The sequence below is a fragment of the Andrena cerasifolii genome, chromosome 15 (assembly GCF_050908995.1).
Source record: "Andrena cerasifolii isolate SP2316 chromosome 15, iyAndCera1_principal, whole genome shotgun sequence".
Classification (NCBI taxonomy): Eukaryota; Metazoa; Arthropoda; class Insecta; order Hymenoptera; family Andrenidae; genus Andrena; species Andrena cerasifolii.
In genome coordinates this window covers 9,473,563-9,488,776 of record NC_135132.1, presented here as the reverse complement: position 1 = coordinate 9,488,776, position 15,214 = coordinate 9,473,563, and the positions used below count along the sequence as shown (strand labels likewise).

General features: G+C 43.3%; 1 protein-coding gene and 1 long non-coding RNA gene across 5 annotated transcripts in view; one reads left to right on the top strand and one right to left on the bottom strand.

Annotated features, from left to right (window-relative positions):
• The window catches only part of LOC143377328 (uncharacterized), an 85,592-nt gene that overhangs the window by 16,925 nt on the left and 53,453 nt on the right, over positions 1-15,214 (bottom strand). The window lies entirely within an intron of this gene.
• The window catches only part of LOC143377295 (adenylate cyclase type 6), a 62,943-nt gene that overhangs the window by 12,428 nt on the left and 35,301 nt on the right, over positions 1-15,214 (top strand). For 2 of the 4 annotated variants that reach the window (XM_076828398.1, XM_076828400.1), the window contains exons 2-4: positions 1,836-2,000; positions 9,844-10,104; positions 10,868-11,026. In XM_076828398.1, the coding sequence (XP_076684513.1) occupies positions 1,920-2,000; positions 9,844-10,104; positions 10,868-11,026 (501 nt within the window). In that variant the 5' untranslated portion in view covers positions 1,836-1,919. Of the gene's footprint in view, positions 1-1,146; positions 1,401-1,835; positions 2,001-9,843; positions 10,105-10,867; positions 11,027-15,214 lie in introns of those variants that run through there. The other 2 variants (XM_076828402.1, XM_076828399.1) reach the window with 2 other exon arrangements.

Genomic DNA, 15,214 nt, shown 5'->3' with positions numbered 1-15,214 from the left:
TTCCATCCGCACACCCGCCAAGAATTACTCCCAACAGCAGCCCCTGCCGTATATCCGCGAGAGGAAAGATCCTCGCAGAGGTCGGCCAACAGACATTCAGAAACCCTAACAGGCCACTAGGGTCGTTTCCTCCCCAGGAACTTAAATTAAGGAAAACTTCACTACACCCTTCTCTCCCCAACGTGACTGCTAATAAAAACGTACAAGTGTGCTGCGCGAAAAAGAAACGGGAATTGGGGAGGAGTGAAAGCAGCCTCGAGGTAAAATACTTTCAGGGGATATCCCCCCAGACGGTCTGATATTAATGTGATATTTAGGAATTTTTTTCTGGAAAACCGTAACAGGCAACACTTTGTAACTTTCCACATATGTTTGCTCATATTTAGCGTGTATCCAGGAATTTTCTTCGCTAAGAATACCGAGTCATTGTGGCTTTCTCGGCAGACTTATAAAAATTCAGAAAGCACAAGGAAATTGGCGATCTACCGAATGTGGCTATCGTCTGAGAGACATCCCCTTCTTTTGTCATCCCCTTCGATAAGTCTCGAAATGGTATCAGCATTATAGCCACGCTTTCAGTGGAAGGAAACATAAACAAATCAGTGAGAACAGTCCGACCCAAGTGGATATCGATTTTCTTGACCGTTCAAATGGGGATACCCCCTCGAGGAACAACGAACGACCCTGGACACTCCTGGACGACAGAGAATCCCTCTCCCCGATCAGCCGTGGCACAGCCAGAGAAAAAGGATTTTCGATATCGAGTGGCGGAGGCGAGTCGCCGTCGAGAGTTTCGTCGAGGACCATCTAAAGATTCCAATTTGTCCTTCGTCGCCTGCGAAAGCCAGAAAGAAGTTAGAAAAAAAAGTGACCCGTTGGATTTATATCGAGGAAAAACGGGGGAATAATCGACGCTCGACCGTTTCCCCGGACCGATTCCACTTTCGCGATAAATAACGTTCCATCTGAAAAAAAAAATGCTCGTCAGAACTTCTAATTCCATCGACACTGAATGCCCCCGATATCTCTGCAGAGCGAATTTTTCATACCAAAGAGAGAAGAAAAAAATTGCCAAATTGCTGGAATGTTTGAAATAGACTCGATATATTGAATCGTTGAGAGGATACCGTTTCGAGCATCCTTCTTTCGTTACCCACTGGCCCGATTCGTTTACAGCGCGTAGCACGTGGGAGTGCAGCCTTCTGTCATTATGGAAAAGCGACCGTGGAAATGCTGATAAAACGCGATACGTCTCCGCGTGCTGCACGTCGCTGGCGATTATTTCCCACGCGGACAGCTCCGCTCGCGAAACAGTGGAGCGTGGAATTCCACCGGGGCCTGGATGCCTTCCAGGCTGTCTTGTGTCACCCTCGTCCTACGCTTTATCAACATTCGCGAGGGTAGTTTCCCGGTCACTTTTCAATTAACCCTCAGTTAAAACGAATTACGAATTCTTAGCCCTGACACGTGCAATAAAACAGCTCCCTGGCTCCTCGTCCCTTTAAAAGGATTAAGAAACGATGTCTGTACGGTTTGAAATACTGGCCGAAACTTCGCCTTCGATTTACTTTTAATTTTCCAGTTTGGGGAAAGTGGATTGGGGAGAAGTACGTTCCAGTTACGGGGATTTAATTGTTCAGAGTCTTGCTGAACCATAAATTGCTTCGTTTTTCCAGGGGCCCTGGGTGAATTAAAGTACAGGGAAAAGCTTTCGAGGAGCTGAATGCGAGGGTGGAGTTATTTTGCTTGTGCTTTAGTAGGGGAAGGGGGAGAGAGAGGCTTCGGAGGATGGAAGGTGGAAGCGAGGAGGTTGAAAATATTTTTCTGCTTGACAGGGGGAGCATGAAGTAGAGGACAAGCCGGTGTTCCATTGCCCCGAAGGGCTTTTCCAGCGGCGACAGGAAGAACGAGAGGCGGACATGGAGAAATACGGTGTGGAATTCCCGAAGCACGAGTGGAGCCACAGGCTCAGCCTTCGTGGCAGCCGGAGGAGTCACCAGGTAACGCCACCCCCCAGTGTGATTCTCCAATTTTCCACTAGCGACATCATCCTGTGATTATACAGTGCAAATCCTAGATGAGAAAAAGAATTATCGTGTCTCCCGCTTGAGACTTTAATCTCACGAGGCAATTATTTTATTATTTTTTGATTATTTGGTCAATAGTTTCGTGAAATTAGAATCTCATGAGACAAGTTTCGTGATATAGTTTCAAAAATCTCATCTCTTGTGATTATTTCCATTATTTACATTTAATCGTTGCTGAGATTTGTCTCATGATAGAAATCTCATGTAAAATCTCATCGTGGATTCGTACTAGCGCTGTAACGAATATTCGAATAATCCAAGTATTCGAATAATCCAAGTACTCGAATAATCCAAGTACTCGAATAATCCAAGTATTCGAATAATCCAAGTATTCGAATACCAGAGAATTCGGATAATCCAAGTATTCGAATACCAAAGAATTCGAATAATCCAAGTACTCGAATAATTCAAGTATTCGAATACCAGAGAATTCGGATAATTCAAGTATTCGAATACCAGAGAATTCGAATAATCCACGTATTCGAATACCAGAGAATTCGAAATTGAGATTCGAATACTCCTTTTATTCTTATTCGTATTTAAATTATACGTATTCGAATAATTACAGCTCTAATTCGCACTTAGGTAAAGAGTAAACACTGTTCGTGTATAAGTTCAACCCAGAAACAGATATTTCCAAGGTGGTGCATTTTCTGTGGCCACTATTGTACTATAAGCGAACGTAGTACTCAGCAGAGTAACTCGAACACTATTCAATACCCAATACCCTACTCAAATTATTCTCCTAGAGGTAAAAAATGAGACATCCCTGCTTGCAAGCGCACGCTGCATATAACGTTTCGTTTCTTCTCGTCCGTTATTTAAAAGCGCAGAACACGCGTAGCTTCATCCATTATTCAGGAGTTTGCTGCCGCCGTAAAACGCAGTGTCACACGCTATTACATCGCGTCTACGAATTACAGTAGGTGGAAGGGGCGATAATCCCGTTAGGCGAAATTAAAATTGAAACCCCTGGCCCGTCCACTGAACAACAAAACACCGCGGGGCTTCACAACTGTTTGATCCACCACTACCTTCGGATCTGCTAAATCATCACACCAGTAGCGCCAAGCAAATGTAAAATCCAAAAACGTTCACAGAAACACTCTCGAAACACCCTGCAAAATTCACGCCGAAACAATCTGCGCCCACTGCAATCGAACTGCTTTGAAAATGGACCTTCGTTCGCAGCGACTGTGAATTATTAAATTCTCGTTACGCGAAGCTGTGACATTCAGCAAGTTTGATTGGAAAGCTAGCACAGCACGGTGGAAAGCAGAGGGAAAACAACGTGACAATTTTCCGAAACCTTCGACAGTTCAATAACCAGATTCGCTTTAGAGATGCATAATCAATTTTCTTAAATGGTCTCTGCTAATTCCACTCGGCACCGTTCCTCAGGTGTGATCGCCAAGGTGCGCAGGAACTTTCTCAGCTCAAAGGATTCTCCTTCCCTTCGCTTGTCTCCAAGCTCGTTTCTGTAATGGATTTTTCGTGTTGCTCGCAAGGAACGAACGACAACCGCGGGTGGAAAGTTATTCGCGCGGACAACAATTAACTAATTAATCATTCTCGCTGATCGAGCGAGAAATTGCACGAGAGACTGGAACGGGTCTGTCAGTTTCCATCTCTGTGGATAAAAATAAGCGCGCAATGGTGGGATGGTATTTGGGGCAAAATTTTTGACGTCGCGTTTTAACTACTGGGGAAATAGGCCTCGATTGGACCGGCAATTATTTCTGCTTGCTTTGGTCGATTACGCAGCAACGCTGTTGCGAAATTTGGGGTCACTTTCTCGATGAGATTCGCGATTCCACACGCCGATTAAACCTCAAAGCGTCGTGAATGATTCCAGGGAAAACGCGTGCCTGTGGGTTAGGTGGGTTCCATTAGAAGCATTAGAATTTGATCATTTAGTCTCGATGCAATGGAATATGTTTGTGTGGGTGTAGGTAGTGTAATGGGTGTGGGTCGATTAGTTAACACATTAGTGAGTTGTAATTCGAATATTTCTACGTTTCAAAGACTTTGAGGTAACACGTAGTATTACATTTAATTTTAATTTACATTAAAATCATAGATATTAGGGTTGTAAGGAATATTTGAGTAATGTAAGTATTCGAATAATCGAATACCGGAGAAATCGAATACCAGAAAATTCGAATACCAGAAAATTCGAATACCAGAGAATTCGAATACCGGAGAATTCGAATACCGGAGAATTCGAATACCAGAGAATTCGAATACCGGAGAAATCGAATACCAGAGAATTCGAATACTAAATAATTCAAATACCAGAGAATTCAAATAATCAGGAGTATTCGAGTATTCGAATAATCAGGAGTATTCGAATAATCAGGAGTATTCGAATATTTGAATATACGAATATTCGTATTCGAAAATATTCGAATAATTACAGCTCTACTAGATAATAAAGTAACCTCTGCTGTCTACTGAGTACATGATGCACAACAAAGTTGAGTTATTGTTAATTAGCTATCTCGTTCTCTATCAGTGAGCCAATTTCAAACGATCGATTCTCGTCACCACAACTACCCAATAGTATTTGAGAAGCGCTTAGCGCTACAATTTACACACCGACAGGCTAAATTGTTGCCATAATTGTTAAGTGGCATCGAGTGAGGTCGCCACGTTAATCGCTTTACCAACTTTGTACTCAGCAATTTGACAAACAACAGGCGCATGACCGGCTAGAAAATTTCAACTGCCCAACAGACATCCAGCAAACCCCTTATACTTTATGAATTTTAACCAGCCTCACAATTTCCATAATGTCAATTTTATTACCCTCCACCGCCCCCATTAATATCGCAGCCCAATACTGCATCACGGTTGGCATCATTCGACAGCAGGCCTATTACGAATTCCACTTCCATTGCCATATGAACATCGCGCATACTCTTCAGCGATAATTATTACACCACTGGTACGGACTCGCGATGACAGGATCAATTTACAAAATAAACGGAATGAATTATTAATGAACACCTCGAATCGGCGGATTAATAAAACATGACTCGACGTTTCCCAAATCGGAGGGGGAGCGTTCCAGGGGTTTACGGAAATTTCTTAAATTTCATTAAACGCTGACAATGAATTATTTATGTTTTACAAAGGGGAGCATTTTGAGGGGAAGTGGAGGTGACAAGTGGTGGCTGTTAATTTTAGATGTAACAGTAAATTTCAAAGGGAGAGGCGTCACCAACTTTTCCCCAGGGCGGTCAAGCAGAAGCGTATTCGGGGAGATAGCAGGATTGTCTGAAAATTTGTGCCAGGCGATGATACGTTATCAGGCTTTCACGCGGACCGCATACAATTCCAGCTCGTCGGCGAAGAATTCACCGGGTACGAGTGTTTCGAGCGCCCTGAATTTCAGTCGGCTTCATCGACGGACGATAAGGTGTCTATTAGCGGGCTCTGAAATTCGCCCCTCTTATCACGAGTGTCAGCTCGTCATAAATAGAGGAAAAATTAAACGAAGCCAGAAGAAGAATTCAGAAAAGCGTCGCGAACGGGAAAAATCAATGCGATTGTGATTGGAATATGGATAATGATAATATTGGAATAATAAGGGGGTTTGGGATGCGAGGTTTCGAACGAATTAACATACCATAATTAATTCTCATTATCGTTATGTAACTGTCACTTACAGCCACTTAATTAGCTTTGGGATTAATTCAATTACGAGATGAAATGTGTCACCTGGAAGGAAGGAAGCTGGAAATGTTTGATGGAGAGGGAACACGTAGTACATTATGATACTTTTGGCACAATTGGTGTCGGGCATGAAGAACGTAGTACTCAGTTTATAGTCGGTATTCAGTTTATAGTCGGTACTCAGTTTATAGTCGGTACTCAGTTTATAGTCGGTACTCAGTTTATAGTCGGTACTCAGTTTATAGTCGGTACTCAGTTTATAGTCGGTACTCAGTTTATAGTCGGTACTCAGTTTATAGTCGGTACTCAGTTTATAGTCGGTACTCAGTTTATAGTCGGTACTCAGTTTATAGTCGGTACTCATTTTATAGTCGGTACTCAGTTTATAGTCGGTACTCAGTTTATAGTTAGTACTCAATGTATAGTCAACAGAAGCCGCTTATTTTCAACGCGTCAAACTAGGGAGACCCCTTAACCCAGATGGGAGAGTCAATTTTGCGGGATAGTATGATCGACACACCTCAAAATAAGCTTTTTGTATTAGATTCCGATCCTGTTATGATCTAAAAATCTGCCCTTATTAAGGTCCATTTCCTTTTCTTAAACAACGTACCACGAACGTATTTACAAACCATCGACTAGTTGTTGTTACCCGACCGTTCGCAACTCGTTTTACCAGATTCGTATAACATCGGACGGGATCGCAATAATTAAACGAGGCGTTAATGCCCGACGGAATTAATCCGCGCGGCGTTTAATGAAACAACTGTTGGCACCACGACTCCGGGGGCGTAGCATTCGTTTTAATTGAAAAAATGATTTACAGGAACTCCTACAGCGCGCTTATACAGGGTGTACGGTAACAGATAGTAGGAAGTGAGACGGGTGAATGCAAGGGATGACGGTCAGGCATTTCTGAAATGTATCGATATTAGGACCAGTCTCGTCGGTCCAAAGCTCTGTAATCTGGGAGAGCTTTGTTCCATCTAGTTTAAGCCAATTTATTTACTCATTGAGGTGGTATCAGTTCCTCTGACACCCAGGGTCGAGTTCAAGGGTCAGGGGTTGAACGGTGGCCGCCGACGTGGGCGAACTATTAACAAGTTAACCCGGACTTCCCATACGAGTGTATTCCTGGAACTTTGAAATGGGAGAGGTAGGCTGGAGGTATACTGAGGCAGCATTGATGGAGGATTCCTTTGTCTCCTGCTGAGTTCAGGAGGATCTTGCGAGCTTCTGTAAGGGTGGCTGGCACGTGGCAGTATGTGCGTTGTGTAGGGGTCCAGTTTCTTCTGAGAGAAGTATGATATTTTCGTTTGGAGTCCAACTCTAGGAGCACCTACTCCATCCTAAAGGATAATTAATTACGACAGCTAATTCAGAGGCTCCCAGAGCAATTTTTAAGTCGAATAACTGCAATTAAAGCAGAGTTTCAGAGCCTACACTACCCCCCTTGGAGGCGATAAATTCTTGGAAGACCTCCCTCTGACCCGCCAGACTTTAATCGCATGGAGAACTTCCCCCAACGATGATAAAGCGATGGCAATTCTGCCAATTTGCTCCCCTAGGTGTTGTTTTAACCGGAATTTCATTCAGGAGGCCCTTAATAAACGTCTTTTTAAGTGTCTCAAAAAACAGTTCTTCGGGACACCATTTAAAGTCATTGTTTCTTAATTCTCTTTTCATTTCACCGAGTTCAGGCTTTCATTCAGCTTTTCTGGCCATGCGAAGTTGGCAAGCTATTATTTAGCTTGAGAGTGGGAGAATTATTGGGATTATGCAGTTATTGGAATTCGAAGGGGATGAGACGAATTTCAAGTGACATAAAGAGTAAAGCTGCCAGGATATATTGAGGCATGAGGGTGGGTGTCAGCATGATTACGGAGCAATTTCCCTGTCGATCGTGACAACACCACGAAGGCTACCTGAAGAAAATTGTTTCCTGCCGGCGGCTTAGACGAAACTCTCCTCCTCTCTTTCTGGGGCAGGAAGGCACAGCGGGAATAAACAAATCCAGGATCCAAGCTTTCAAAGCTTTAAGCTTGAATACATTCTCCAACGCCGGAGAGGGCAAACGCAAAAAGTATTTACAGAAACCGTGGACGTTGAGGAGCCGAGGATGAAAAACACTTATGAATTTTCCATGGACAAACACGCGTCTGTCTAAAATTAGGGGACGCTTTGCCATTTGAAATGAACTACAATCGACTTTTAAACTCCCGTTTCAGAATCCCATTTTCCCATCCGAGAAAGTAGAATGCTGAAAGAATACGTACGCGATCCCACTTCTCTGTTACAGTTTTTGTTCGAAAACTGAATTCTGAGACTTCGAAGTACTCAGAGAACGACGAATTCTCTTCCCTTTCGTCTCTCCAAACAAGCCATGGCGCATCAAACTTTCAAATTATTCGAGAACAGCTCGGTATCCTCAAAGAAGGCAAAAATCAACATCGGGAAAGAGTTTGCTGGACAAATAGCACGCGAGCCAGGAAGAAAATAAGATCGATGCAAGATGCATACTGGTTCCGAAAGCGAAGGGTCTAAAAGGCAACATAATGCAAGAGAACGGATCTTCGAAGTGAGATCGGAGATCCTCTCGAAGAGGAAATAAGAATAAAAGCGGAGGAAACGGAGAACGAAGGATATTCTATTTGTAAAGGGAGAGGTAACTGAGGATAATAAAATTTTTACATCTGCCACATTTATTTCAAGAGTTGGGTAGCCTTGGGGAGGAGCAAGAAGAATGGGGAAGGGTCCTTTGTTCCCTGGGTAAGAATTTCCTGTGTGCCTCCAGAGGGAGAGTTCAGAAAATATTTAAAGGAAAGTTTAATAACTTGCGCACTGTTTTTACTGAGTAGGCGAAGGAAAGAATGAAAGTACTCGAATTAATTAATGAATTATTTAATTTGAGATGGGATGTAGGAGATTTAAACGTACATTTTTATTTGGGACGAAATATTAGTAATCTTATGGAAATTAATAGGAAGGGATGGAATAAAGTGGATTAAGAAGGAAGAATTATTCTTGAGGACGATGTGAACGATCCTGCGCACAGGATGATGTTGCAGGAAGCTCTCAAAGGATCCTGGATAAAAGCAAAGAACGTTCGAGTCGTCTTAAATTTCTATTTCCTAATCAGACGTGGAAAGCAGGTCTGCAACACCCTTTCAATTTTGTCTCTTTCACCGTGTCTTATCCCGCCCCATCGTTCAAGGACACTTTATTAATCTTGTTCTGTAATGGAGGGGCGAAATTTCTTTCACTGGGATAGTTTCGACGACGATCTCTTTAAGATCTGCTGTCTTTGGGAGGATTTTCCTTCGATGTGTTAAGTTCAGTGTCTTGAGGAAGGAAAGTGGTATTTACAATTACTGTTTCACTCTTCTGGGGTCATCTGATAGCCGAATAGTAAATTAACACACTGTAAAGGGTACTTTAATACTTGGAGGGAAACTGAACACCCTGAAATGGAGATTGGCAAAGAAACTTTAGGAATTGAACAATTTATGATTTAAGAGAATAGAACGCGTAGTTTATAAGTTATAACCTACCTTCGTGAAGTAATAATAATAATGTAATCTGAGGGAAACACCCGTACTCAACATCCATCAAGTACTAGTACTCGACATCCATCAAGTACTAGTACTCGACATCCATCAAGTACTAGTACTCGACATCCATCAAGTACTAGTACACGACATCCATCAAGTACTAGTACTCGACATCCATCAAGTACTAGTACTCGACATCCATCAAGTACTAGTACTCGACATCCATCAAGTACTAGTACTTGACATCCACCAAGCACTAGTACAGGACATCCACCACGTACCAGTACTTCCATGTTCCCAAGAACCTCCAAGGCTTCTCCAAACCACCCCAATACACTATCCTAAATTTACCCATCAGCCGCAAACACCACGCAGCCCCCTACCTTCTTCCTACCTACTTCATAAATCACACCAGCCTTCCACCCCCGTTTTCATGTTCCACCCGCCACCCACCAACCCCTTGCGCTCATCAAGACACCGAAGGCTTCTTCCACCCGCGTAATTCATCCTGCACGTCTGATTTCCAGGGCGAGGTGGCGGCTAGGTCGGTGACCGGGTCGGTGAGGAGCACCAGGAGGTGGGCGAGCCTGAGGCAACACGTGAGCTCCAACGACGGCGGCAAGCCCCGTGTCGAGCTGCTCCTCGATCCCCCAGGATCAAAGTCCTCGACGCCGTCCTCGCAGCCGCATACGCCCAACACCCCCCGCACACCGCACACCCCCCTGAAGAAATCCAACTGGGAGGTGATCGAGCACTTCACCGGTGCACCCCGTCCCTCCATTATCACGGTGAGTCACCGCAGGGTGGAATGCGTGCCAGAGGGAGGGCAGCAGGAGGGGATGAAACCACTTTGTCCCGTTTTCATCCCCCCGTCACCCTCTTCCTGGAGGGTAGCCCGACTTCAGATGTGTTTCACTTGGTTAGTCGCGAATTTCTCTTAGTCTAGGAGAGAGTGGCGGACTGCCGAAGAAATGTGGCTTGGTTGGACTGCCCCCACAGGACCTAGCGAAAGGGCCAATTGTCTGCCAGACCAAGTAGTATCCGTGGACAGGGTTCTCTGTTTGTGTCTTAGGTTCGGGGAATTTTAGGTCGCTGTTCTCGGGAATGTTGCGGCGAGGATGTAGGTTTCCTGGGGTAACGAGCTCTGGGGAAGTACTTGGAGGGTGGTTTTATGGCGGACAGAGGGGAGGGGTTGGTTATGTTATGTACACACTCTAGTGATGCTGAAAGTAACTGATAAATTCCCCATCAATTAAGATTTTATTATTTATTTCCTCATAAAGGAATCAATCAGAAGATACAATCTGGATAGTATACAGACCAATTTAAATCACTATCCTATCAAATTTCTGATTGGTTCTCTGACAATGGTTGACTCGTATCCATATGAAAAGAAATAGTGAATTGCTTTTAACTAGAAAACTTTTATTGGAACCTGAGCATTCCACCTGTTAACTTCCATCCCCCCTTTTCCACCCCACTCCGAAATCGAAAAACCCGAGTAAAGGACAAGGCAAGGATTGATCGATGAACCCTCGGGGCTGTCCACAGATGAACAGGGGCTCGGAAGTCGGGGTCGGCCTCACCACCGGAAGGGAAACAACGCAGGAAACCACCGTGAACACGTCGATAACCCAGCCACCGAGGAAATGCGCTCTGTGCCGGTTTTTGAACTCGCTCTGCGCCTCGCACCGCTTCAAAGACCTGCAGGTACGTAAAACGAGTGGAAACGAGACCCGATCAGCCCCTTTATACAACAACCCTTAAACCCTCCCTTTTCTGGAAAATCATATGTAGATTTAAAACCAATGAAAAACAGAAACAAAGTGAATAATACTTTCGAGTGGATTATCCTGAGGGATGTTTTTCGAGGGAAGAAGCGCTACACTTACCTAAAATATATTTAAACGCAATTTTCTCGAAACAGATGCCACCACGCAAAATTATTAACTTAAATTCGTAGCAGGTAGAATCACCAGTTTTTAGGATGAAAAGAAATTAGACTTCGGGACAAGTTGGAAAGCTTCAAAGGGAAATTTAGAGACCTTCTGTTTCGCCACGAGTAATCCCATACGATCGACGGAAAGTTGCCTAAACGACCATCCTCGCGTGCATGTGCAGAGAAATCCTGGCCCCAGTCGACTAAATAGGAAAGCAGAAAATCGCGAGGCAAGTTCGCAACCGGGCGGAAATTCAGAACTACGGGAAACCAGTTGGGAACAGTTTGAAACTTGTAGTTCTGGACGTTCATCTTTTCTCGAGTGATTCGACCACGGATTTGCGGCAGCGAACACATCGTCCGTGCGAATCTGTGACACGATGCAGACTGATTATGCTTTATTTAATGAAAAAAATCATCACTTCACTTTTCCACGTGAGAAATGACAATAAAGTGTCTTCACCAACAAAAGTGACATAAAATAGTACTTTAGGAGGGCTACGGGTGTGGGGAAGCATTAAAGAAGCACTATGGGGTTGTTTTATAGAATTTTATAGTGGAGTTGGGACCATGATAGGTGGATATCTTTTTACAGATCTAAAATGTAATATTAATAGGCATTCGCGAAGTAGAAAATCCTCTTCCACAATGGGGGATGAGTGGCAAGCCCTGAGAGAGGTATTTTTTCTGCTGGGAAATCTAAATTTAGATGAAGGCTAAATTTAAACTTTTATGAAGTTCTCTTCGACAACTCTCTAAAGATATTATATTATATATATTTTTCTGATTATTATTTCGCTACATTAATGTTCACGATCAGTAGTGGGCAATAAGAAAAAAGTAATCCACCAGCATTCTCGATTTTTGAAAAGATATTTTTCACTTTGGACGCCAGAGAAATCAGTATTACTTCAAGAGCGAAAAATACACGTGTTAGGACAGTAGTTTCGACCTTGTCCCATATTTAATTAAAAAGCGAATGTCCATTTTTCTTCCCGTCACTGCTCTTCGAAAGGGACTAATAATTCTCTCAGTCAAAAGTCGAACAAAGAACTGAAGAAATGTGGAAGCTACAGAGGCAGTTACGACATCCATTCTGATTTATTTCACGGCTGTCAGCGTCTGTTTTCGTGGCTCCTTTAATTATAACGGTGCACTAATTCGAGCTTAGTCGAGGAGTATATTTAAACACCGACTTCTTTCTCGTCTGCGTTCCATGGCACCTTCGCTCGGATCGAACTGTCAAGCCCGAGGCTTGATTTTCCAGCTGCTAAATTAATCCTTACGCAAGGGGGATCAACGCAACACGGGACTTTTTATAAACGTGGCAACGTGGTAGTGAAATTGAGAAAGTTTCGTTCTGAAACAGCTTCAAGAATTCATAGGAATTGAGTGAATCAGGAGATATATTAATTAAGGGGCTCGATAATTATTAGTTCTCGTTTATTCATTCTCCCTTAATGATCCCGTATTATAATGCAGGAATAATTGTTAAATGTCTTTAAGTTCCTTGAGTTTTTATTTTTTTATCGTAAACTACACCATTTGCACTCCGAAGCATGCATCCTGATATTTTTAATTAAGGTTCAAAGGGCATTGCATTCGACATAGTAAAAATGAAGGGAGTAAATGAATTACTGCTTTCGAAATGGTTTTGTAAGGAATGTGGAGGTTCCAAATGCACAGATCCAAGTGGGCGGAGCAGTGGGCGGAGCAGTGGGCGGAGCCACAGACCCCCTCCACAGCTGGAGACATTACTACTGGGTGGCACGCAACCACGGGCCTCCCACAGGCTGCATTGTTCCCACCTCTACGCCTTGACTCCGCCCCCAAACCTCTTAATTGCTCAGTACACCTATGCTACATTATTTTCCAAGCTTTTGTGCATTAAATGCAGCATATTATCCATCAAAAAAAAATTAGGCGGTCGGGAAGCCAGGACCTTGAACCATAAAGGGTTAACAAAAATCAATCGTGACCAAAATCTAAGGTTCTTGAGGACTTTCTCAAATGGAAAATGATTCTTGAGGTCTTCTAAAAAAACAAATGGGCTGATGAAGGATCTGATTGCCCAACAAGCGTCGCACGAACGAAATCATGAGGATGATAGATGATAGAAGAGATGGAGGGCGCAGTTACTGAACGTTTTGACAAGATACACGGTCTCGAGGAAACCAGAGACTTTCTTTGCCATATGTTTTTCCTCGCCAAGGCTGGTGCCGGCAATCTCTCTGCCAGTCAAAAAAAAAAAAGATTACAACGGCGCAATCTACGTAACGCCGCTCGAACAAGCGGTGGAGAATATTCTTGGATTTCCCTCGACGCGTGGGAACAGAGCCACGTTGGCTTAGACGGGATTTCCGCTATGGGATTCACCGCGAATCGCGGTATGAGTCCGAAGATCAACGATACGGAGCTCCGCACCTATTATGACTATCGTGTATTTCTGTCTGAAACGATAATCGTTTAATGCATTTCTTCAACTGCTATTTGTTGCGATTTACAAATGCCATCTGTGGATCGTAGATTTTATTTATGAAGAAAATACTGCCAATACTCAATGGGAGGATTGTGCAAATTAACAGCGACACATTGATGCTTGAGGAAAACGGTGGAAACATGAGTCGAGCTTTACTTTCGTTATGCAGCAGAGGAAGATATATGAGTTAGAGGTATAAACTGGAAGACTTGTATATGAAAAGTGTGGACTTTATGGTACTACATTCAGTATTGAAGAAGTATGAGCTGGTCTTCGTTTAGCCACGTAATCCTGCAACCTAGTATTACGTCATATCACCAAAAGTGCAGACTTAAAGGCTCCAAAAAATAATTCTATCAAAGGAAGCAGACTCCATTCCAAAAATCCCGGGAAATATGATATAAAACACATTCATGCTACCCCGAAACGAAGATAAATAACCAACACAACAGTTATACTGAATTTAACGTAATAAAATTATTGTCGATCACTCGACAAATATGCCAGCTGCAATCGTCAACAGATCTTCACGACGATTCAACAAAGGGAAACGACGAGCAGAAGGAAGCGGGGCCAGGTGTCTAATTAATTTTAATTAATTTATTCGCTCGACCGTGGCACGAGCCAACCTCCTGCATCTCCCACCCCCGCTAGATCACTTTTCACACAGAAACGTGTCTAAGCGTGTGTATCCGAGCGTTGTATTAACTGCAATCCCTTTCATCTTTGCTAGGCGCTTCAAGCAACATTTAAAGTGATATAATGTCTCACTTCTGCCACGCATTTCCAGCTGACATTTTACTAGATTTCGCGCGGAGGCGTCGGCCCTCGCCTTCTAAACTATTCCAGGAGAAACGAGTACGTGTTTTGCCGTGGGAAACGAGTTATGAGCGATTCCTGCTCGTGATGAAATTGCCTTGCGTGTTCCCCGAGGCGTCCTCATTGAAACCTACATGAACGTATTAGTATGTTTTCGGTAATGGTGCAGGGGAAATATTTATTAGATTTCACTGTCACGAGAAGACTTGCAGTAGTGGTTAAAGAAAGTTTAATCAGAACGGTAACAGATATAGGAATACACCAAAGTACCCGAACATCCGAGTACTCGAAGCATCCGAGTACTCGAAGCATCCGAGTACTCCGAAGCATCCGAGTACTCCGAAGCATCCGAATACTCGAAGCATCCGAGTACTCGAAACATCCGAGTACTCGAAGCATCCGAGTACTCGAAGCATCCGAATACTGGAAACATCCGAGTACTTGTACTGTAATGGTCAAAAGAAAGTTTAACCTCTGAATGGCAATAAAACTAGGTAGATCTACTAGAAAGAATTGTATCTGGAAATTTATATCCCACAGATTGGAATAAATGCGAGTGCAAAACTTTCTTTCGACCACCACTGTGGTAGGACACTATAAAGGTGTCTGTATTGGTGTACTTCTGAGAAATTGTGAGGAAGTTAAACTAACGTTGTAGTAC